General features: G+C 37.7%; 1 protein-coding gene across 3 annotated transcripts in view; it reads left to right on the top strand.

Annotated features, from left to right (window-relative positions):
* The first annotated feature begins 419 nt into the window (after positions 1-419).
* Positions 420-25,185, top strand: part of LOC133652374 (histone-lysine N-methyltransferase EHMT1-like) — an 89,705-nt gene continuing 64,939 nt past the window's right edge. For all 3 annotated transcript variants that reach the window (XM_062051063.1, XM_062051064.1, XM_062051065.1), the window contains exons 1-11: positions 420-578; positions 1,023-1,364; positions 6,077-6,200; positions 7,737-7,813; positions 10,458-10,653; positions 10,730-10,866; positions 13,712-13,855; positions 13,971-14,248; positions 14,345-14,422; positions 14,520-14,608; positions 14,705-14,811. In XM_062051063.1, coding sequence (XP_061907047.1) covers positions 1,029-1,364; positions 6,077-6,200; positions 7,737-7,813; positions 10,458-10,653; positions 10,730-10,866; positions 13,712-13,855; positions 13,971-14,248; positions 14,345-14,422; positions 14,520-14,608; positions 14,705-14,811 — 1,566 coding nt within the window. In that variant the 5' untranslated portion in view covers positions 420-578; positions 1,023-1,028. The remainder of the gene's footprint in view (positions 579-1,022; positions 1,365-6,076; positions 6,201-7,736; positions 7,814-10,457; positions 10,654-10,729; positions 10,867-13,711; positions 13,856-13,970; positions 14,249-14,344; positions 14,423-14,519; positions 14,609-14,704; positions 14,812-25,185) is intronic.

A 25,185-nucleotide genomic window follows, 5' to 3' on the forward strand; every position in this document is an offset into this window, starting at 1 on the left:
TTGGTTAGCTACACTTGTTGTAGTAATCGACTGAATAAATAAATAAAAAAGACAATATTTGAAATGATTGTATTTTGAGTGAAGTGATCAAACAAACACGATTTGATGATGCTCAGGACCATTTACTGCAGTAAAAAAATGCCACAATACGTGCACTTATAATATTGTATTGTTACATTTAAATAATATGTTAGCACTGTTGGAGGGAAAAAGATGCTGTGACTGAGAAGAGACACGTGAGACATAGCTAAAAAAACCCCCACAGCAGTGCAATGTATCCTACTTGTTTGTGTGTCATGCATTGAAGGGGTCAAATTTTCATACATTATGGGAATCTATTTTATTATAAATCTTGCATAGGGTGATATTATCGTATAAATATGATAGTTATCTATACCTACGTCTGGCAACGTTAAGGTCTTCTTCGTCCCGTTGGGAATACACGCAGCGCAGCTCCGTGTCTTCTGCTGTGGTATGATGACAGCGCCACCCGCAGGCTGGCGTATGTATTCTTTGAGTGTTTTGCTTTGGCACGATTATCCCGAGTGGACAGACAACTCTTCGAAAAGTAATTTTTTGTAAGTACAAACACCTTATATTTTCCTTGTTTACTGGGACCTGTTTTTTAAAACCGAAAATCAGCCCACGAAGGAACTGTGGCGTGCTTCTTTCACGGGTGGGAGCGGAAGTGCAGAGTTCCGTCTTGTACAAAACCGTCGCAATTATTCTTCACCAGGACACTTCACTGCTTTTAGAGCATCATGGTGTTGACTCAAAGCTAGTCAAAAGTCCAAAGTTGTTGTTTTTTTAATTATGTGAATGCTAAAAGCTACTTATTTTTGAATCGCGGAGCAACTTTTTGAACTTACTGTAAAATTGTGTTTCAAACGTCATTTTTAGTCCACCCATGTTTGTGTCGTTTTGTCATAGTATTTTACTTTTGTGCTAATTTATATCAGTTATTGATACGTTATTTGGTTTGGTGCATGTGTACATTTGATGAGTATATTTGTTACAAACAGATAACCATGGATCAGAATGGAGCCCCTGAAGGTCCTGGACCCAAAAGAGATCTTGCCTACAATATTGGGACCGCCGTCGGAACTAAAATCCGACATAATGACAGACAAGATAAGGCAACTACTATCCACCTCGTCAGTGATCCAGGATTTAACTGTAGCAAACGACTTGGAAGCTCGTCTGTAAAAAAGTTGAGGTTGCCAGGTAGCCTGTTGCCATGCACATCTGGGGAGAAGAAAGTAGCTGCCGAATCTATGGGGAGCTCAAGAAACCAAAAACCCAGTGCCGGAGTTGATCAGGCCGTATCAGTTGAAACAACACTTTCGAGTCCGCTTGGTGATGAGGTAAGGACCTACTCATGCTCTTTGAAATATACAACTAGTGATGATGAACATGGTTAATTACTGACTTAATCTCCAAATCACCAAAAATGATTCCTGGGCGCGGCACCGCTGCTGCCCACTGCTCCCCTCACCTCCCAGGTGGTGAACAAGGGGATGGGTCAAATGCAGAGGACACCTTTCGCCACACCTAGTGTGTGTGTGACAATCATTGGTACTTTAACTTTAAGTAACTAGAGTCACTTACCAAAGTGAATCCATTCTCTCATTGCAAAGCGCAAATGCAGAACCTAATGATAATTAGTTATTAAAACAGACCTGGGCGAATTAAGGCCCGAGGGCCGCATGTGGCCCGTTAAGCTTTTCAATCTGGCCCGCCGGACATTCCCAAATAATTTTTTTAGATCTTTAAGATCGAAACTATAGCTGCCATTATAATGTGCAGTGATGTTTTCAAATGACCGTAAGTCTTAAACCATACAAAGTATTTCAATGGTTGGAATCTGCGCGTTTGCATTATATTCTAGTTACTATGGTAATCTAAGTCACCGATTTTTACAAGAATGTTTTTAAAGCTTAGTGATACATCAGATATATCAGATTGTAGGTTGTTTTTTTTTTACCCTTCGCGTTCATATTTTGCTGTGTTTGTTGCATTTTTGTTGCGTTTCGCTTGATTGTAAAATATGTCGATCGAGAGGGGGTGTGACGTTCATGTGTTGTCAATATTCAGTGTTTTATCATTCATAGTTAATATTTTAAATCCCACCTTCTTTATTTTCATGTACATTCTGAGAGTCTCATTCAGTAAAAAAAAAATAAAATTCCATTCCGTTGTTTCTGGCAGTCTGTAATAAAGTTTTTAGAATTCAATCAGACGTTATTGTGAGGTTTTGTATTAGTGTTCCAAAAAATCAGATATACCCGCCCCCAGACACATTTATTTTTCTAAATTTGCCCCACCCCCCCCCCCAATCTGGAACACACCATAACACCCGCAAAAGTAAATGCTGCACAATTTTAAAGGTAACAGTATTGATTCCACAATTGTGGAAACAATTAAAGATAAGTTCACCTTGTCTTGATAGACTGCAGCCTTTATTCACAATTAATAGGCAAATCACATGTATTTGATCTAATCCCCACACTCTCTTCCTGTCGAGTCTGGTGATGTGATGTGATTCCATTCCATCAATTGGATATTCACTATCAAAATAGTTAATGGCGATGCAGTTTTTGCAAACCACTCCGAATGTCTCTCTCTCTCTGCCTGTGGGTTACCTCATGCAACTAATGATGATAATAATTAGACTTAGACTTCCTCTTATTGTCATTCAAATTTGAACTTTTCAGTACAGATAAGAACAAAATTTCGTTGCATTAGCTCGTTGTAGTGCAGGATAAAAATAATAATTTTACACCTGCGGATTTTAAAACTAGATCTGGTCATATTGATGTTCGGAGTTTGTTCCCTAAACTGGATGTGATTAAGATCTGGATAAACTCAACAAATGCTGATATTGTAGTCCTATCACTGGTTTACATGTAACTTAGATATTGGGTTTCACTATGTAAAGCGCTTTGAGTCACTAGAGAAAAGCGCTGTATAAATATAATTCACTTCACTTCACTTCACTTATCTGAAACTTGGCTTAAACAATCTGTGCTTGATAAAGATATTTACATTCATGGCTATAATATCTATCGTACTGACCGACAAAGAAAAGGTGGTGGAGTGGCCATATATATTAAGCAGAGGTTTGATGTTAAATTAGTGCTCTCTGAATCAGTAAGTAAAGAACTTGAACTGTTAGCACTTGAAATTGAATTAGCTAGAAATCACCACATTATGGTAGTGGGGTGTTCTAGGCCTCCATCTGCCCCTAGTAATTCCCTATCTACTCTTGTGAAGCTTCTGTCTCAACTGAAATACAATGAAATAGTGATGGTTGGTGATTTGAACTGGGACTGGCTCACATCTGTGTCTGACTCCTTGAAAGCACAGTGTGAATCTCTAAATTTAACACAATTAATTAACTCAGCTACAAGACCTAATCCTAAATGCCCTCAAAAAGCTACACTCATTGACTTAATTTTAACAAATATGCCCTTTAAATTTGTTGCATCTGGTGTTTTCCCTAATGATGTGAGTGATCATTGTGTGATTGCAGTAGTGCGAGACACAAGGATTCCTAAAAGCAAGCATCGTCTTGTTGAAAAACGTAATATGAAATTATTTGAGACGCAAGCTTTTTTACATGACTTGCATCTTTTTAATTGGGATATAATTGCTCTTTTTGATAATGTTGAACTGGCTTGGAAATATTTTCACGAAAACTTCTTGAGTATAGTGAACAAACATGCCCCTTTTAGAAAATTTTGGGTTAATGGACGTGACAATCAGTGGTTTACAACGGACCTGTCAGATGTATTGCATGAGCATAATGCTGCTTGGGCCAGGGCACGCAAGTCAGGGTTAGAAGCAGATTGGTTGAATTTTAGACAATTAAGAAATCAATTTACCTCTCTCCTTCGGAAAGTCAAATCAGAATTTTATTTCTCCACAACAACTGAAAACCTCAAACACCCAAAAAAGTTTTGGAAAATCATCAAATCTTTGTCCGCCTGCTGTAATTCAGTCAATCTCCCACCTAGTATACTTGTTGATGGTGTCAGAGTAAGAGACAGAAGAGAAATGGGTAGTCATTTTAATAATAATTTTATTTCCTCTGGTTTTCTCTATAATTCTGACAACTCTACTGAAGTTCCGCTAACTCCGGAAAAAAACGTTGAAAATACCCAGGTTTTTAACTTTACGCCCTTTACCACAACAGAGGTCATGAGGGCTCTAAAACAACTTAAACCTAGAAAGCCAGCTGGCTCAGATAAGTTGGAGCCGCTCTTTTTAAAGTTGGCAGCTGAAATTATAGCTGAACCACTGACTCACATTTTTAACCTTACTCTAATTTCAAATGAAATCCCCTTGGATTGGACATCTGCCCTTGTAATCCCCCTATTAAAAGGAGGTGACCCTAGTAATCTAAATAATTACAGACCGATCTCTAAACTCTCTGTTCTGGCAAAAGTGCTTGAATCCATTATCAGTGAACAGATAAAAGACTTTTTGGACACCAACTTAACTCAGTCACCATTTCAGTCAGGTTTTCACAAAAATCCCAGTACTGTTACTGCTGCTATGAAGTTTATAAATGATGTAACAACAACATTTTAACAAGAAATGGGCAACAAATTATGTTAGTATCTGCTTTTAAATATTTAGGATTTTTAATTGATGACCACTTGAGTTTTAAGGAGCACATTCAGTATGTTGTAAAAAAACTGAAACTTTTACTGGGATTTTATTATAGAAACATGTCTTTCTTTTCTTTTACTGTGAAACAGAAATTGGTGGAAACAATCTTTTTACCTTTTATTGACTATGGAGATGTGTTGTACATGAATGCTACTGCTGGTTGTCTCCACAAGCTGGATAGTGTGTACCACGGTGCACTGAGATTCATCACCAACTGCGCTCCCCTTACTCACCATTGTGTGTTATACTCAATGGTTAACTGGACATCTTTATGTGCTCGACGCCTCAATCATTGGTATGTTTTCATCTACAAAACCATTCTTTGTATCACTCCATCCTATCTATCTTGTCTTTTAACAAAGAAACAAAGTCACAATCTTCGTTCAATGAATGTTCTGCAATTTGTCGTCCCCAAAGTAAGAACTGAACTAGGCAAGAAAGCATTTAGGTTTTCAGCACCGAAGGCTTGGAATAACCTACAATCCAATATTCAACTTCAAACCCTTGTTACATTGAATGAGTTTAAAGCTTCTGTGAAAGGACTGCAGTCTACCTTGTCTGTATGCACATGTGTTATGTGAGCAAGTTTTAATGTTGTAAATTTGATGTTTTATGTGTTGTTTACTGTTTTTAATGTAACCTTGCTGCTGCCCTCTTAGCCAGGTCTCCCTTGGAAAAGAGATCTTTGATCTCAATGGGATTTTACCTGGTTAAATAAAGGCTAAAAAAAATAAAATAATGCAATTTGAATAAGATTACTATGCACATACATGTTTAGCAAAGTGAATCTGCTGGACAAAATACAAACTAAATGCAAAACAATAACCCAAACAATATTGCAACATTACAATAATATTTAACAGTGCAATAATTTAAAAAAACAACTAACTATAACATAAATGAACCAGGATCACACATACCTGAATTCAATCAGTTTTCAATGATTCCTTTCTTACTCGCCAACGTTTATGGTCCTGCCCCCAATAACCAATGAGTGAGTGTCAGTGAATGGTCGTTCAGTGGCGAACAATGATTCAGTGGTTCATTCTCTTAATTTGGCTAGTGTAGCAGGGGTGAGTCATTGACCGAGTTAATGGGCACGAGAACCCTTGAGTGCCAATTCAGTAAAAAACTTTCAAGTTTTGAACGATGTGTTCATGACTCGCACATCACTAATAACATTCTGATTACCAAACGTCAGTCCTCGTCAATGCACCCAAAATTCAGACAGACAAATATATCAAGTCAGTGTCCACATAATAATAATAATAATACTAATAATAATAATAATACATTATTTATATAGCACTTTTCTAGACATGATTATCATGAAATTTTTACTTGGATTATTTGGGGTATTCATATATATTTCTGCTTAATTTATACTGCTTTCTGTCTAAAGATGGCCTTGAGGAAAGCAGCCAAGTTGCGCCTGGAAAACACACACACTTCTGCACCATTTACAACCTCAGAGATTGAAGATAGTAAAGGAAGAGATGCCATCCCCTCCACCAAACATCATTCAGGTAAAAAAAAATCATGTATGTATGTAACCAGAAAATAAACTATATAGGACATCTATAAAACAAAGAGGCAGAAAATAAGTTAAAAAAACTTACAAAAACAAGCTACCTAGCATCGTACAATAAAATAGATAAAAAAGCACAGTCTGTTATTAAATACGAACAAAAACAACTTGAGAGCAACATGGGGCATCCTATATATCATCATAAAAATGGTTTTCAAAAGGATTACCCTCATTATGTCTCAGATGAAAACATTATAAATGAATATATGAATAAAGTAGCTGAACGCTGCAATAAATACATTGTAAATATTGCACCAAATTTATAAGAAAAGATTCCGTATCCTGTGTCGATTGAGGATTTGAATAACAGACATAAATCCCAACTCGATGTTTTTTACAGATGTGACAGAAGAGAATTCCCCCCAAAAATAAAATTAGCAACAGTTAATAAATTAACGAACAATTTATAAAACTGAAGATTAACACCAGTTTACAAACTAACCTGTTTTATAACTTTGACAATTTTCTAAATTCCTCAAAAAGTTATTTAACAACAGATTGCACAAATTCATTAATATGAATGGAACGCTTGTGGACAACTGATACTGATACAGAACTAACATCTCAGAATCGAAGGCATTAATCGAAGGAAAACAGTGTGCAGCTGCAGTGTTTATGGACGTAACAAGAGCATTTGACACAATTGTTATTCGCTGACTGCGTTACAAAAGAGGTCTGTTAGCCAACGTTGTACTATATTATTCTATCGAGAACATTCAACCCTCTATATATTGAATCAAAACTATTGAAATCCAATGTTTTGGTGAATTTTGCAAAACAGCAAACATTATGCTCAAAGCAAACTGTAACCTGCTGCCCAAGAATGTAGAAATTATTTTTCTTAAAAAAAGTGGATAAAATATAGCCTTCAGGAAAAATCAAACTTCAAACATGTGTATGCACGTACACCACTTAAAACCTTTTAGTATAGCAGTATGTGGAATGAAATTATGGAATTGATTTGTCAAAGATGTTCAACAATGTACTAATCTAATCCAGTTTATGAAACTGTTTAAGTTTATAGTGTTTACAAAGTACAAAGAAGAGGAATCCTGATAAACATTTACAGTATTTCACCTTATTAAATAAGGTGATGGATGGATGCAAGTAAATTAAATCACAACTTGCAACTATCAATTCATGAGAACGTTATTATTTCTATGTTATTCCGATATTTGTTTGTTACAGATTGAGCACAGGAAGTGAACAAACAAATGTGTTCGTAATTGCTCTAATTCGGAAAAGTGGTAGGATTAAATAAGATCTGCTCATTCCGACTCCTTTTTCCGACATGTTGCTACGAGAAACTGGAAGTTTTTGATGCACCATATTGTAACTATGCATGTTCAAAATAAACTAATACCATTACCAATACCTAGATTCACAAAAACTGTACAGTCATAGAAGTTGATAAATTGTATATAATGTTCTTCACGTGACCAGTGTTTCTTTGTGTAAATACTGTTTTCCCTAGTGACAAAGAGGAAGAAAAGGAAGATGGGACTATACAACCTTGTCCCGAAAAAGAAGACAAAGCCCCTAAAAAAGCAGGTACAGGTTTGTGTATATAAATCAATGTTTAAAGGAGTTTTTGCTCTCAAAAAAGACTATTTCCTCTCTCGTTGTTTTACATGTAGCCTCCATTCAATATCCATTTACTGGCGTGAATGTTTTGATCAAACTCCAAATGTACGATGGTCTTTGACTTACTGTATCTAAATTGCGGCCGTTCAGAGATTCAAGGGTTCCCGGTACGAATTCAACTTCCGCGATCCTAGTCACTGATGTTGTGTCCTTGGACAAGACACTTCACCCACACCTTGCTCCCAATGCCACTCACACTCATGTATGAATGTGAATGAATGTTTAATGGTGGTTGGTGAGGCTGTTGGGGCAAATTGGCAGCCATGTTTCCGTCAGTCTACACCAGGGCAGCTCACATTCACTGTGTGAATATGAATGAATGATGGGTTCTTAGTGTCACACACTTTGAATCTCTAGAAAAAATAACTACGGTATATTAATACAATCCATTGTTATTATTGTTATTATTATTCATTCTGAAGAACTACATACAATAAACTTTAGCTAATCATGTTTAATTGTTTCTGTCACAAATTACTGAATGCAAACTGGTTTTATTCACCGGTGGTAAAGCGATTGAATTATATTCTGTACTTGGATTCTGTTATATTGAATTGTGGTCCAACTTAATTTTGTATGTCCTGACTCATGATTATTAATCCGACTTAATTTACAGATAACATAGAGAGACTTGGGGTCTTTCTGTGAGGAGTTTGCATGTTCTCCCCGTGACTGCGTGGGTTCCCTCCGGGTACTTTGACTTCCTCCCACCGCCAAAGACATGCATCTGTAGATAGGTTGATTGGCAACACTAAATGGTCCCTAGTGTGTGAATGTGAGTGTGAATGTTGTCTATCTGTGTTGGCCCTGCGATGAGGTGGCGACTTGTTCAGGGTGTACTCCGCCTTCCGCCCAAATGCAGCTGGGATAGGCTCCAGCACCCACGCAACCCCGAGAGGGACAAGCGGTAGAAAATGGATGGATGGCATTTCCTACCAGCAGGACTTTGACACTGATGACCTTCAGTTATATCATCAAAACATCTCTCGTTACATTTGTAATTTTTGTTGTACTCAATGACTTCGGACGGCCGAGGTGGTGCTACAAGCACGGGCTGACCTGTATATCAACAAAGTCACAAGGAAAACCAAGTACACACACATCTCTGACGTACAGTGCTGTCCTTTCATTATTAATTCCTTCATAGGAGATTCAATAATCAAGCCTTTAACAGATAAACAGAACACAGCCACTTTTGGCTTTCATGTGCCTCCATGACCATTGTTATAAGTGATTGGAATACATACGGGGGTGATTCTAATTAGATGACTGCCGTTGGGTGGCAGCAGACTCACCTCACGATATCTTAATGAATGAGGGCTCCGGGCACGCGGCCCAAATTCGGCCCCAGAATGGCTCCAGACTGGCCCGTGAGTTCATTTAAAAAACTTAACCCAAAAAGACTAACATTTTTGCAGCAGAATCCTAAAACAAGTAAAGTTCTGGCATTTAGAAGATCTTGTCTAGCTTTTTGGTAGTAGGTCCTTAAAAACAGTAGAGCGTTTTTTATTCTATTCTATTCTATTCTATTCTATTCTATTCTATATTATTTAATACAGACAGAGCTATTTTTCCTCGAACATTGTGACACTGAAAGAATAAATAAACAAAAATTAAATGTACACTATATTGGAAACTGGTTCTCAGGAAAATATAAAATAAGAATGTGAGTGAAGGGAAAAGTTCGGCTCCCCGGTACTTAGCGTTCTGGAAATTTGGCCCCAAAACAATTTAGTTGAACGGTCCTGTTTTAAGAGTAATAACTGAACAGTCCATTTGCGATATTTGTATACCGTGATTCTGTAGTTTGTTTGACACTTTAAAAGTGCATTTACAGTCCAGTAACCAACCGGTCAACCACAGATTGTAGACTCTTACTGCTTACTTACAGTCTCAGGGCGGACACTCTAACCACAAGGCCACTGAGCAGGTAACGTAACTTTCTGTGAATGTTATACATCATCTTAATGTCTCCCATTAACACAACTAAAATGTCCGAACAAAAAAAAAATTAATTTGCTCCAGTGGCATCTTACTCTCCCAAGGATAAACACATTCACCAGCTGTCATGAGAAGCTTGACAAAACAACCACATTTGACTTGGTCACACATTTTAACGCCTATTTTAATCAAAATAGTTATATATTAGAAATGCACTGCAGTGTACATGATTCTTAAAATCAGCGCCTATTAACAGGGATACCAGAGGTCAAGATTAATTTTTGACAATTTGTATTTTTGTTATAAATCTACCACTGCAGAAAAGAAAATCAGTGGCCATAAATTAATATTGTTAGATAAGGTTTGAATGCATAGTATAATATTGCAAATTTTGTTGTGACACAAGAAAACAGCGTTTAAATCCAGCACCATTTGACTTTGTAGGTTCTTTTGTATCTGAATTAGTTATCTATGTTAAATAATTGTTTTATGTTGATTTGAACATAACACATTCCTGTCCATACAGTAATTATCTAAGCTTTAATTTTCACTTTTTTAAATGCAACAAAATCATGAATATGCTAATTAACACATTTTTATTTTCAATCAGGAAAATGATTGTCACAATGTGCAGACAACCAATGCTACAGCCGATGGGGTTATATGGGACATTACAAAATCCACAGAAACCTCAAGTACTACAAAGGAATTAGCTGGAGAAGCAAGCCATGTTGAATACACAGAGCTGAATTTGGACTGTCTTGATCTGCAAGCTCAGGAAAAGTTGCTATTACCACACTCAACAGGTAACTGCTTTCAGAAATGATACATATAGTTTTGTAAATATATGTGAATTATGGGGTGCTTGTGCCCCATCAACAGCACTTGCAGATGTGAGTCGATCAGACTTAGTTGAAGAGTTACCATTGTGCTGCTGTCGTATGGAGACTCCCCCCAGCGGACCTACATTGTCTAAACTGGATCAGTCCTGTATGGCCATGGAACTGACAGATGGAATGGTAAACCTAAAGTACATTATTACATAAACATTTACAGCTTGTTTTCAACTCAATTTGTTTAATCAAAACTACTAGGGGTGTAAAAATATACTCATTTTCGAATTAATCGCGATTCTTACTTGTAACTATTCTTAATTGATTCCAAAAAAATCATAAATCGATGTTTTATGTTTTTTTTTTCTGTCCTGTCCAGACACCATATTGTTGATGTAGATTCCCATATCTGTTGTACAGATTTACTTTAGAAAAGAAAAGTGTGGGATACTTCTCTTGTTGCCTTATTTGTATTTTACTTCATTAAATGTTTGGGTGGATTTACTTAAAAGAAAACCAGTTTTCTTTTAAGTAATATAGAAAATGATCAAGGCTGTTATCTATTTCATAGAGGAATCTAGTTAATCATAGAACTGGCACCTAATGTTATTAAAAAAGTATTGATTTTGAATGAAGAATCGTTTTGAATCAAGAATCGATTTCGAATCGAATTGTCATACCCAAGAATTAAGTTAAAGTTAAAGTACCAATGATTGTCACACACACACAAGGTGTGGCGAAATTATTCTCTGTCAGATCGAATCGAATTATGTGGTGCCTAAAGATTCACAGCCCTAAAAAATTACATTATCCACCAAGGATGTACAGTATACAGTGCATCTAGAAAGTATTCACAGCGCTTCACTTTTTTCACATTTATATGTTACAGCCTTATTCCAATATGGATCAAATTCATTTGTCCTCAAAATTCTACAGACAATACTTTATAATGGCAATGATTTTTTTTTCTGAATTTTCAAATGTCTTAAAAATAGAACAAATAATAATTTACTTAAGTATTCACAATCTTTGTTGAATAGTTTGTTGATGCACATTTTGCAGCAATTAAAGCATTAAGTATTTTTAAATAAGATGCCACAAGCTTAGCACACCTATCTTTGGGCAGTTTCGCCCATTCCTCTCTGCCCATTCCTCTTTGTAGCACCTCTCAAGATCTATCACGTTGGATGGGAAGCGTTGGTTTTCATCCAGGATATCTATGTACTCTGCTGCATTCATATTTTCCTCTATCCTGACTAGTCTCCTGGTTCCTGCCGCTGAAAACAATCACAGCATGATGCTGCCACCACCATGCTACATTGTAGGGATGGTATTAGCCTGGTGATGAGTGGTGCCTGGTTTCCTACAAACATGATGTCTGGCATTCACGCCAAAGAGTTCAATCTTTGTCTCATCAGACTAGAGAATTTAGTTTCTCATGGTCTGAGAGTATTTCAGTTGCATTTTGGCAAACATTTTTTTACTAAGAAATGGCTTCTCTCTGGCCACTATACCATACGGCCTGATTGACTGTGGTTTGCTGCAGAGATGGTTGTATTTCTGGAAGGTTTTCCTCTCTCCACAGAGGAACGCTGTAGCTCTGACGGAGTGACCATCGGGTTCTTGGTCACCTTCCTGACTACACTAAGATGTATGCAGAAATGTATAGAGACATTCTGTACGAAAACTAACGCTTCCCATCCAAACTGATGGAGCTTGAAAGGTACTGCAAAGAAGAATGGGCAAAGAGGAATAGGGGAAAATGCCCAAAGATAGGTGTGCCCAGCTTGTGGCATCGTATTCAGAAAAACCTTGAGGCTTTAATTGCTGCCAAACGTACATCAACAAAGTATTGAGCAAAGACTGTCAATACTTAAGTACATCTATTATTTCTTCATTATTTTTTCTATTTTTAATACATTTGAAAATAAAAAAAAACAGATCAACAGAGTATTGAGCAAAGGCTGTGATTATTTATGTACATGTGATTTCAATTTTAAAACATTTTAATACATTAGCACTTTTTTGGAAAACATTCCTTTTCACATTGTCATTATGTTTTTAGAATTTTGAGGACAAAAATGAATGTACCGGTATTCGATTTTGGAGTAAGGCTGTAACATAAGAAAATGTGGAAACAGTGAAGCCACAACCTGAGTAATTGGAAAATAATAATAATAATATGGATTAAATGTATATAGCGCTTTTCTAGACACTCAAAGCGCTTCACAAAGAAGTGAGAACCCATTATTCATTCACACCTGGTGGTGGTAAGCTACTTTCGTAGCCACAGCTGCCCTGGGGTAGACTGACGGAAGCATGGCTGCCAGTTTGCGCCTATGGCCCCTCTGACCACCACCTATCATTCATCATTCATTCACCGGTGTGAGCGGCACCGGGGGAAAGGGTGAAGTGTCCTGCCCAAGGACACAACGGTAGCGATTTAGATGGTAAGAGGCGGGGAGCGAACCTGCAACCCTCAGGTTTCTGGCACGGCCGCTCAACCCACTACGCCATGCCGTTCCTACATGTAATACAATGGATTCAGGCTGAAGCCCAAAATGTATTTTTATTTGAGAAAAATGGTGTCATGATAAATTGTTGATTTAGCCAGGTCAGTAATGTTATTTATTGTATCCCAACTGGGGAAACCAATTTATTTTTGTTAATATTGGATCGCTATCATGTCTAACTTCTATAGACATATTTGTGTTTGCAGTATGAGTTAAAATTAAAATTAAAGTTAAAGAGTGTGGGATGTGGAGGTGGGCATAGTGAAACATCAATATACAAATTTTTCTCCTACCAAACTGCAATGATTATTTCATACAATGTTTTTCGTATTGTTTATGGGCAAGTAAAGTATTTATTATGGAGAGATTGAAGTGTTTCTTACTTTTTAATTTGTCCTAATTACTGTTAGAATTGTACAGTATCTTTAACAATTAAAGGGTACCGTTATTGCTTTCTATGGGTATGTTTTTAAACGTTTATACAGTTTGATAATGAACGTCCTTTTTCCTGTCCACAGCTGAGTCGTTGCCACAGACAAGTGATGAAACATGAAAGGATGAGACCATCCAATATGGTTCATTTGTTATTTCTGTGTGAGAACCACAGGACAAGTATGGTAAAACACCAATGCTGTCCCGGCTGTGGGCTCTTCTGTAATGTGGTGAGGGTAATCCCACACAAGTCTTTTTTCCCCCCTTGATGTCTGTCCATTTTCTGTCTGTTTTATTGCAGTGCTGCTTCTACATAATTAATTGTTGTGCTTGGTCATCTCTCAGGGTACCTTCATCGAGTGCCAACCGTATGGCAGCATTTCCCACCGCTTTCACAGGGATTGTGCGTCCATTTTGAAAGATCGCCAGTTTTGCCCCCACTGTGGCGAGGATGCCAGTGAGGCGAAGGAGGTCACTGTGCTGAAGAACAACCTCTCGTCCTCCTTCCCTACATCAAATGCAATATCATCATTTCCAGCTGTACAACCAGTTCCTACTCCACAGCCACTCCGAGCTAAAAAGACCAGCGAGCCACAAAGAAGTAGAGAGCTGAACCTTGGCAGGTGAAACTGAATTGTCTTTTCAAACTATTCTTAAGAATATTCAAAAATACGCTGACTATTCACTTCCATCGCAAAACACTTGTTCAATTCCTACAGGGATGATGCGGTGTATACTGCAGACATGCGACCTAAAGAATCAATGGAGACTATACTGATGGGACTGAATGATGAAAAGTAATATTACATTATAATAAATAGTTTGTCATTTCGGAAACGAGCACTGTTTGGAAAACAATTTTCAGCTTAAATAATATGACCTTTTTTTTTTCAGCCTGAAATTAACCGAAGACAATTCCCCTACCAGACAGCTCTTCATTTCTTCAAAAAAAGGAGCACTCCAGAGGGTCATTCATCTTTTGGGTATTTGAAGTTTTTCTTTTCTCACAAAGTAGAACCAACTACTTTGTATAAAGAGAGTGTTTTAGTGCAATACTGTACATACGTTTTATACTGCAGTTGAGGGAAAGGATCCCAACTTTTTGATGGATGGACAAAGAAGATGCTCACCCCTACATGCTGCTGCTGCTGGAGGTCATCAGGAGATTTGCCATGTGTTGATCCAGGTATGGAGATTTCCTATGCTTTACTGAATTTGCTAAATCCATCGATTCATGACTTGATAAATATTAATTATGTTTTGTTATCAATTAGTAATATTTTAATTCACCAATTATACATATGTAGAGTTTTCTAAACTATGTATTGTATACCACAAATATACAAACTGAATCCTGCTGCTTGAGTTCTGACTAGAATTAGGAAATACACAGTGATGGGCAAGCTACTTGGAAAATGTAGTAAGCTAAGCTACAAGTTACTCTCAATTAAATGTAGCTAAGCTACAGGGGAAGCTATCCCCGAAGAATTGTAGCATGCTACACTACAAGCTACACAGCAAAAGTAGCTGGCTACATCAAAGCTACATTTAACGACATTTTGGGCCCACATGTATAATATCAATGCTAATGTAACAGAGTGTACAAATGGCCTCATTAGGGTCTATTACTATTAACTATCTGTCATTTAGCTGGGGACTCCCAACAACCACCTCTAGGGGTCCCCACACCCCACTCTATGTATTTATTTAATTTGGCTTTTCTTTGGCCCACCCCTATAATGTTATTCATTCTCTCTACCAACAGTAAAACATAGCATCTATCTATATCTTGACAAAAAACAATGACTTGTGTGTTGTTTGGAAACAGTTAGCAGTGTTGGCGCTAGGAATAATCAAAATGGGATCATCAACTCATAAAAATGGGGTCCCACAGTAAATTTTTGGGGTCCCATTTTTTTGTAACCGTTTTGAAAACAAATGATAAATGTATGCATTATCCTCATATATCTGTCATTCTATATTGTGTTTTGGTAAAAGGTTGTCATAAACGTTACTTGATTCATTAAAAAAATTATACAAAAGAAAACACATTTTTATGCATATGTACATTTATTCAGTTTTAAACATTCATTCACTTTCTTCTTTCCTTCATGGATCTAAACTTTATCGCTGCCGGTATTTTTTTCTATAATTTCATATAATAAGTTGTAGGTGTATTTATTTCAGTATAAAAGTGTACAAAGTTTTTTGCTTCGGTCATGAAATGATGATAATCGTGTGCCAGGGCATACATGCATATGACACATTTAATTGATTATTCTCACCTGTGTGTAAATCATCAGTCGTTTAAAAACAGCCACATTTACACTTTCATGGCAAATAATGCCAACAAACTTAGAATTTTGCAAGTTAGTTTCAATGTCATTTAATACATTTAATACTTCAGACCGGCCTAAAATAAAAAAATAGTGGGGTCATGATCTGTGGTCTTAGCGACCACTATCTAACCTTCTGCACCCGTAAAATAGCTAAACCTAAAGCCAATGGCCACATAACAGCCCAATCCAGATCCCTCAAAAAATACTCCAATGACAATTTCAATTTAAAATTAGATGAGTGGGACTGGTCCCCTGTGCTCGCGAGCAACCTGGTCGATGTCGCTTGGGATCGCTTCAAAACGGCGTTCCTAAAGATACTAAATGACATGGCTCCCGTGAAAACAGTCAGGATCAAAGCCCGCTCGGAACCATGGATGAATCCGGACCTATTAGCTGCCATAAAAGACAGAGACAGGAAATACTCTGAATACCAAAAATGTAAAACAGAAGTAGATAAACAACCCAATAATATCAACCTCAAATTACTCCTTTCAACTCTCAAAAAGCAATGCAATAAATTAAGAAATAAGTCAACCAACCTGACTAAATCCTTAAAAAAAAATTACATTAACGACAAAATAGAGGAAAACACGAATAAGCCATGTGAGCTCTGGAAAATTCTCAACAACCAGCTTCCTGGTTGCAGCCAGAAACTTAAAACAAGACTCACCAACATCAGCATCAAGGAGGGTGACTCCCTCATTACAGACAAAATGGAGGTAGCTAGCAGACTTAACATCTTTTTCAACAGCATAGCCGCAACTCTTGTCAACAAGCTGTCCCACCACTCTGGTCGCTTTGGTGTAGAACACATTAAAGCCTTCTACAGAAAGCTAGGAGTATCCAACGATGATTTCAAATTAGAAATGGTCACAGCTGATGAGGTGTTTAAAAAATTGAGCGCGCTCCACCCTAACAAGGCCACCGGCCTTGATAATATTCCCTCCAGATTCCTCAGGGACTCTGCCTCCATCATTGCCCCGATCATCACGCACATAATAAACCTATCAATTACACAAGGCCAAGTACCAAAAGATTTTAAGATAGCAAGAGTAACTCCCCTCTTTAAAAAAGGAAGCAAATTGGAACCTGGCAACTACCGACCTGTTTCTATTCTCAGCTCCATTTCGAAAGTAATGGAGAAAATAGTTTATGAACAGGTCGATAGTTACCTTGCCACTAATAAACTGATGTACAAATTCCAATCCGGCTTCAGAACTAACCACTCCACTGACACATGCCTTCTCTATCTGACCGACCACATCAAACATGAGGTGGACGCGGGCAAATACTGCGGCATGGTCATGCTGGACCTTCAGAAGGCCTTTGACACCGTTAACCACGCTATACTGTTGGATAAGCTCAGAGCAATCGGATTTAACAAAACCTCTTGGAGCTGGATGCAGTCTTACTTGGAGGGGAGGGAGCAGGTGGTAGAGGTGAACGGCACCGTGTCCCCCCCCCTCTCGGTGAGCTGTGGAGTCCCCCAAGACAGTATATTGGGACCTTTACTGTTCCTAATATACATAAACGACATGTCATCGGCATGCGACTGTGAATTGTTTTTGTTTGCGGATGACTCTGCCTTGCTGGTATCAGACAAGGACAAGTCACAGGTGGAGAAAATCCTCAGTGCTGAGCTCTGTAGAACTTGCACCTGGCTCGCTGACAACAAGCTATCCATCCACTTGGGTAAAACAGAATCCATCCTGTTTGGGTCCCACATCAAACTTAAGAGAGTCAATGACTTCACCATAAAAGTAGGTGACAGTGTCATCACCAGGAAAGATGAGGTCACCTACCTAGGTTCCATTCTAGAGGCTAACCTTTCCTGTGACAAAATGGCAACCAAGGTAATCAAAAAGGTTAACCAACGAACGAGATTTCTCTACAGAATTTCCTCTCTGGTCAACAAAAGCATCTTGAGGATTCTGGCGGGAACTCTCGTTCAACCCTTTTTCGATTATGCATGCACCTCCTGGTACCCTAGCACCTCCAAAACCCTCAAATCTAAACTCCAAACATCTCAGAACAAGCTAGTCAGGTTACTTCTAGACCTCCACCCCAGATCCCACCTCACTCCTACCCACTTCTCTAAAGTGGGCTGGCTCAAGGTGGAGGACAGAGTTAAACAACTTGCACTGAGCCTAGTCTATAAAATCCGCTACACCTCCCTGATACCGAAGTACATGTCAAACTACTTCCTTAATGTAAATGACCGCCATAACCACAACACCAGGGGGTGCTCCACTAACCACGTTAAACCCAGATTCCGAACTAACAAAGGTCTTAACTCATTCTCTTTCTATGCCACATCAATGTGGAATGCGCTCCCAACAGGTATAAAAGAAAGGGCATCTCTATCCTCCTTCAAAACCGCAATAAAGTTCACCTCCAGGCAGCTACAACCCTAAACTAACACCCTCCCCGGATTGCTAATAATCAAATGTAAACAATCAAATGCAGATACTTTTTCTTTTTCTTATGCCTTCTGATCTCTCTCTCTCTCTCTCTCTCTCTCTCTCTCTCTCTCTCTCTCTCTCTCTCTCTCTCTCTCTCTCTCTCTCTCTCTCTCTCTCTCTCTCTCTCTCTCTCTCTCTCTCTCTCTATGTCCACTACTTGATGTCCATCCCCCCCCCCCCCTCCACACCCCTGATTGTAAATAATGTAAATAATTCAATGTGATCATCTTGTTTGATGACTGTATTATGATGATAGTATATATCTGTATCATGAATCAATTTAAGTGGACCCCGACTTAAACAAGTTGAAAAACTTATTCGGGTGTTACCATTTAGTGGTCAATTGTACGGAATATGTACTTCACTGTGCAACCTACTAATAAAAGTCTCAATCAATCAATACAGTGGCACTCAATGCCTCTAGTATTTCATATCTGGCTTCGTGATGGCCATAAGCTATGTGTGTGTTCCTTTTAGGAATGGCAATATGTGGGGTAAGTGAGTGGGCAAGTTAGGAGAGGTAGCGCTAGCATGTTCAGGAGTGTAAATAGCATGGTGGATGTCCGGTTGGACTTGTGGAAAACATAAATAAAGAGTTGTAACAAATGGACAGCCTCGTCATTCCGACCTAAGAGCTGAACTGTAGGGACCCACCGCCGGGTAAATTTGAGTGTGTTACTACCCCCGACATACATCGGCCCTGGAGGGAATGTCTCCCCCGTGCTCCTCGACCATGGTCTGAGAGCCGACAAGCAGGAAAGGTGTAACATGATGTTTCTTGGTGCCTGTTGAGGCTAGATCTTTGAAAATCAGTGCACCCGGTCGTAAAGGTGCTCTTTTTCTTAGCCCGTTTACATGGCGTGTAAAACATATTTCCATCTTCATAGTGAGCCATTTTCTGAAAAGGGGCTCCTGAAGCCACTTTGCTGAAAGGTGGCTCCTTTAGCCACTTTTCATTGAAGCTTCGCTTCTTGGGTTTATTGCTCGCCATGACGAAAACAATAACACGCGGGAGTCCTAATACCGGAAATGCGGTATTTGTGATTGATAAAACTTTCGGTGAATCAAAATTTAAGAAATTGTACCGGAAAGTTAATTACTTTGAAGTCGACCAATAAAAACACAATAAACGAGGACGGAAATTTGACTCGGCAAATATGGGGGAAAAAAAAAACACAGGCGGAAAGTGATAATCGATAAAAAAACAAGTAAAACAGAGTTTTGACTTGGAGAAGGCAGGGTCGGTAAAAAAAATAAAAATCTGTATCCTGGAGACGCGCAGTCTTCCGGAAATGCGCGTCCTTTCTGATTCTAATGCGTAAAAAGACACAAAAAGTGTGTTAACGCCAACAGTGAGTTAGTAATGGTTATGAGCAGTAAAACTTGTCATGAACTCAACTCACCCTAATGTGTGTTTCTAAATTTGTGTTGGACTTTTTAGATGAAGAGAGCAGTTATGATTTTGGTTTACAGAGTACACAACTAAAAACTAAGGTTTTGGGCATTGTTTTCTTGAAACGCATACATTTGTCTAAAAATGGCCAACAACACGCATTATTGTGGGTTTCTTTGTTTTTTTTTGAGTGGTCAGCTTGAAGCGTCCCTCTGTCTCTGACTCCCTCGTCGTCATATGACATGAGTGCGTGTCTGTTATGTTTTTGCTTCTTGGTTTTGATGACCCGCCTTATCTTGCCTCTGTTTGGCCAGTCCGCAATGTTTCCCCGTAACCATAGCCAATTGTAACTCATCATACAAACACCAAGCAATCATCATGGATTTTCTCCATATGTACGGATGTTCTCATTCATCCAGGTCATTATATTTTCTCCCTATTGTTTTTGGCCTGGATTCGCAGTCCATTTTCTCTCTTTGTAGCTTGTTGCTTTGATGCAAGCTACCGTGTGTCATTGGTCTAAAAGTAGCTAAGCCACAGGCAAAGCTACTTGTTAAAAAAGTAGTTAAGCTAATGGGAATTGTAGTTGAGCTTTGTAGCTTAGCCACATGTAGCTTGTTATAGCCCATCACAGGAAATACAGCTGTATTAGTCAAGTGCTTAGGTCACTGCACTGTCTTTTTGTTGCTCAGAGAATAGCCTTTAAAACTGCTTACTCCTGTACATGTCTGTCAGGTTTAAACACTGATGACATCTATTAAACAAGACAAAAGGCAAGGAATCAAACAGAGACAGAATTAAATTTGGACTCAATATTGAGGAGAGACATGGCCACTGTACTCTCTGTACAGTCTTGCACCACACTCTGACGAAGAAGCTTTTCGTTTCCTCTTTTATTTAGATGTTCAATGTTTACGCAACAACACCCGTCTCAACAGGAATAGGGAGTATGTAAACAGTCATTATTTTCGGTCACATTGAAGACAAAAGAAGAAGATCCCTCGGGCTTGGGCTTGTCCTGGATTCAGCTTGAGCAGGTTTTCGAGGACAATGGATGACCCCTCCCGTTTCATTCCACCGTACACAGCGGAATCTTCCAAGTGTTTGGCTTGGTGCAACAAAGACAGCTTCTTGTCTGTTCATTGGAAACTCAGAACGGAAAGTTTTTTGATGATTTAAATACAATTTTTCTGACGTTTCCCTCCTGTTTATCAAACAACTTCCCCATAATCTTCTTATCCCCAATAACTTCTTCTTGCGATTTTCAGTTAATGGTTAATTTCCCTAGGACCAAGTTATGTTTACACTCAGAATTGAACATACATTTTTTCCTCATAATTATGATATTTCTGGAAATAAATCAGGAACACCATCCAGGTAGGTATCCTCGTCTTCAGATTCATCTTCCTTGTCGTCCACCAGGAAGTACATCTGAACAGCTTTATCATCTGCTGGGCTAATCGCTGTGGTAATCAGACGGTTAAACAGAGAACAGACAGGGAATACAACAACATCCACACAACGTCAGTATTGCTGAACACGGCCATAGATACCAGATACCAAACACTTTTATTTGCCAAACAACGTCCAACCACCCCTCCCACATAGATGTATCTATGCCGGAGTGCTTTTTAATATTACCGTTAAGGGTGTGCAGGCCTTCCAGTGCTTTGTTCAGGCTACTTTCTGCATCAGTGCAGTTTGGTATGAACATGCAACACTGTTCACCAAAAATTGCGCACACGCCCTTTTTCCGCCATGTTTAGCGTCATACGGTTTTGAAAAGCCATAAGGAAGGCGGCGGCGAGTTGATTAGTGATGGCTTCAAGTCTTGGCCTGTGTAATTTTCCAATCTCTGTACGTTGTAGTGGACGTAGTTTATTCTGTCAACATTCTTGTTAATCGTACACCACCAGTAGACGTATGATTCAAATCCAGCTGCAACTTGATTTACCAATTTATAGTCGTCAGATATACTTCTTTGGACACCCATCAATATAAGTTGGATCTACAACACTTTGCCAGTTTACATCATGTCTAGTTATTTTCCAATGTTCAGATATCAAACTGTTCAGGCGTGTTAACAATTCTTGTACAAATATTGATACATTTACTATGTGTAAGCAGTTATCCAATGATACATTTCCTAACTGTTGTCCAGAGCCTAGCATGTTAATGCAGGTATAGTTAGCTTTTGTCACATGTTTATCAAATATTGGTTTCTGCTTTGTTTCCTTAGTTACAGGTCAATTTTGTTTTGCTCATTACTTCAATTCAACTTTTGATTCATCTTGAGTAATTGTCTGGGCTTATACATACAACACAATCAGTTTTGTAGCCTTTTCCACTTGCTCCGCCATAAGGAACAAATTAATTACCAAAACAGGAACCAATTATTATCAAACTTTGACACACCATCAAATGGTATGTTTACAACTGTGACAGTGGAATTTGTAGTGTGCTAGTTAATATGTCCCTTTGATAACACAACTACAATCCCAAATACTTTTTCCCTTATATGACCTTTTTACAATGTGCTTAGTGTACTCAGCTTGGTCTTTCCAGTATCTTTCAAATGGTGTTAGTCCTGTTGTACTTGTAATGATAATGTACATTTTTACTAAATCTTTGCATAATGCTTTTGCTACCGTCAGCACATCTGCTTTTCCTTTAGGAAATATTTCTACCCACTTTGAAAATGCATCTACTATGACCAGACAATAATGTTTTCCTTCACTCTTATTTAGTTAATTGCATAGATGTTTTATACATTTTTTTTATTTTCTTATAAGAATTAAACTATAGGAAGTATAGTACTTCTGTATAAGGGTATTCATATCCCTCCTCTTGAGCCATGAGTTCAACCATGGCTCAAAACTGCTACCCACTTATATAGATTTTTTGGTAAGATTAGTTTATTGTCTGGACATACATAAATGTCTTCTTTGATCAACGTGACTCCGTTTTTTTTTTTATCCATTTATCTTTTTCTTTTGGTGTACTTTGTTGTTGCATGTTTTTTAGTATATCATGCGCTAGTTTGTAGTTTGAAATTTGTATTTCCTTTTCTGTTGCTTGTTTTTCTATTTTGTCAGCAAACACATTTCCTATTGATACTGTGTCTGTTCCTTTGGTGTGTGCTGCACATTTGCATACTGCTATTTTAGCTACTAGCTGTACTGCTTCTACTAATTGTTTTTTCTCTTTTATTTTATTTTAATCAGTTCTCCAATGTGTTACAGATTTTCCTGTTGACTTTATCATTCCTATATTTTGGCTATCTTTATATATATTGTGACCTTTTGATATTTCATTACTTTACATGCTTCTATTAGTGCTTCTAGTTTTGCCGCTTGCATTGAGCAATTTGATGGTCATTTGATAGCTTTCAAAATTTTCGTTACTGTAACAATCGCACATTCTGTTCTATTTTTATTTCACAGAATGCTGCTTTAGCTTCTGAATTCCACTCTACAGATGATTACGTTTTTACATGAATTTAGTTAATGGAGCTACTATTTCAGCATAATTTGGTATCCAACTTCTACAATAATTAGTTAATCCTAGCAAATTACATAATTTGCTTCTTTGTTTGTGGTTTTTGTACTTGTAGTACTTTGTTTTTCTATTTTCTACAATAGTGCGTCCATCTCTGTTTAGACAACGTCCTAGATTCTTTACTTCTCTTTTGCATAATTGTACTTTTATTTTGCTTACTTTGTGTCTTTCACTATGTAGATGATTTAATAACGCTAATGTTATTTTTCTCCTAATTCAAGTGTTATACGCATTACTTTATGTAATTTTTTAAGTAACATTTTAAACTCACTTAACTGTCTATACGCCACTTAATCTATACTTTTACACTCAGAATTTACATTCTTCCAATTGTTTATATTTCTTATTTGCAATTATTATTCAACAATATTCAAACAGTTGTTTTGGTTATAGTCATACTCCTGTTCATGCACCTCATGCTATTTACCCAGCACTTCATTTAAATATCTTCACACCACTCTCTCTTAATGTGGCGCACACACACACACAAGGCTGTGTGTGAGTGCGTGAGTGCACTCCTAAGGGCAAAGGTCAGCAACACTTGAGCTTTTCTCTTTTTTTTCTTCTTTTTTTTTCTTCTCTTCTTTCCTCAGCTAATGAACATGTAACCCACTTTATCATGCTATACATATCAACTCTTATTATAGTTATTAATGTAGGTTTTTATTTGTTCCATTATTTAATTATATATATATACATATATATTTGTATATATAAAAGCGCTCTTTATATATCCAAACATACATGTATATCTTCAGTCTACATTTTCTTCATATCTTATTTCAATACACCCATTATCTCTGTCGTACACATTAGTTTATTCCATGTTGCATTAATTCTTCTTATTGATTTCTTCCCATTTCTTCATCTATTTTTACTTTTATCTCATTTTAGCACTTTGAGATTTTTCTCCTAATTGCTTTTTATTTTAACCTATTTTTATTTTTATTGTCCTTGGATTTCTGTTTTTACACAATTTGTACCTGAAAAGATACACACTTAAACACACACTAACAAACAAACAAACAAACACGTTTGCAGCGATCTTACCACCAATGGCATACGCTGACAACATGACTAATTGGTGTCGTCTTTTAACAGTCATGCTGAGTTACTTTGATTGTTAATTTTTTTCTCAAGACAGTTTCTTGCAAAAATGGCCTTCTCTGCCACAACGCCAACATGCAGTAGGGTGTAACCGCTGACGTTGTGGTTGTTGTCTTCTATTTTGGTTTAAATAGATTGTAATAGACCATATCAGATCTGCGTTTCTTTGTGTCCCTCTTTCCATTTTGAGAATTTGGAGTAATGCGTCGTCCCCTACAGAGCCGAACTTATAAGGATTACTTTTCTCTTTGTTGTAAGATAGTGGTTTAATTTAACCCACTATTTACTTCTCACAACTTTAATATGGAGTGATAGCCTAATGGCGATTACTCCTACGCACTCTCACACCTTTCAGTATATTGATCTACGGATATTTCAATGTTTCATTCATGTGGACTCCGTCGCCCTCCAGGTTATTGTTTTTTACGGACAAAATTCAGTTTTTTCTGAATAGACCATTTTAGGTCTGCGTTGGACTACGTCATCCTCAGGATAATGGTTCACGGATATTTCAATTTATTGTGGGCCCCGACACCCTCCAGTATGTTTGTTTTTGAATATTACGGATTTTAGTTTTCGCGGTTCCGTTTACCTGCAGTATTTTGACCTCTTCAGTTTTTATTTTAATTCAGTTTTTATTTTAAATTTTAATACTCACGGACGTTGGACTCCGACGTCCCCCTAATTTTTGGCCTTTTTAC

Source organism: Entelurus aequoreus, linkage group LG06, assembly GCF_033978785.1.
Source record: "Entelurus aequoreus isolate RoL-2023_Sb linkage group LG06, RoL_Eaeq_v1.1, whole genome shotgun sequence".
NCBI classification, from domain to species: Eukaryota; Metazoa; Chordata; class Actinopteri; order Syngnathiformes; family Syngnathidae; genus Entelurus; species Entelurus aequoreus.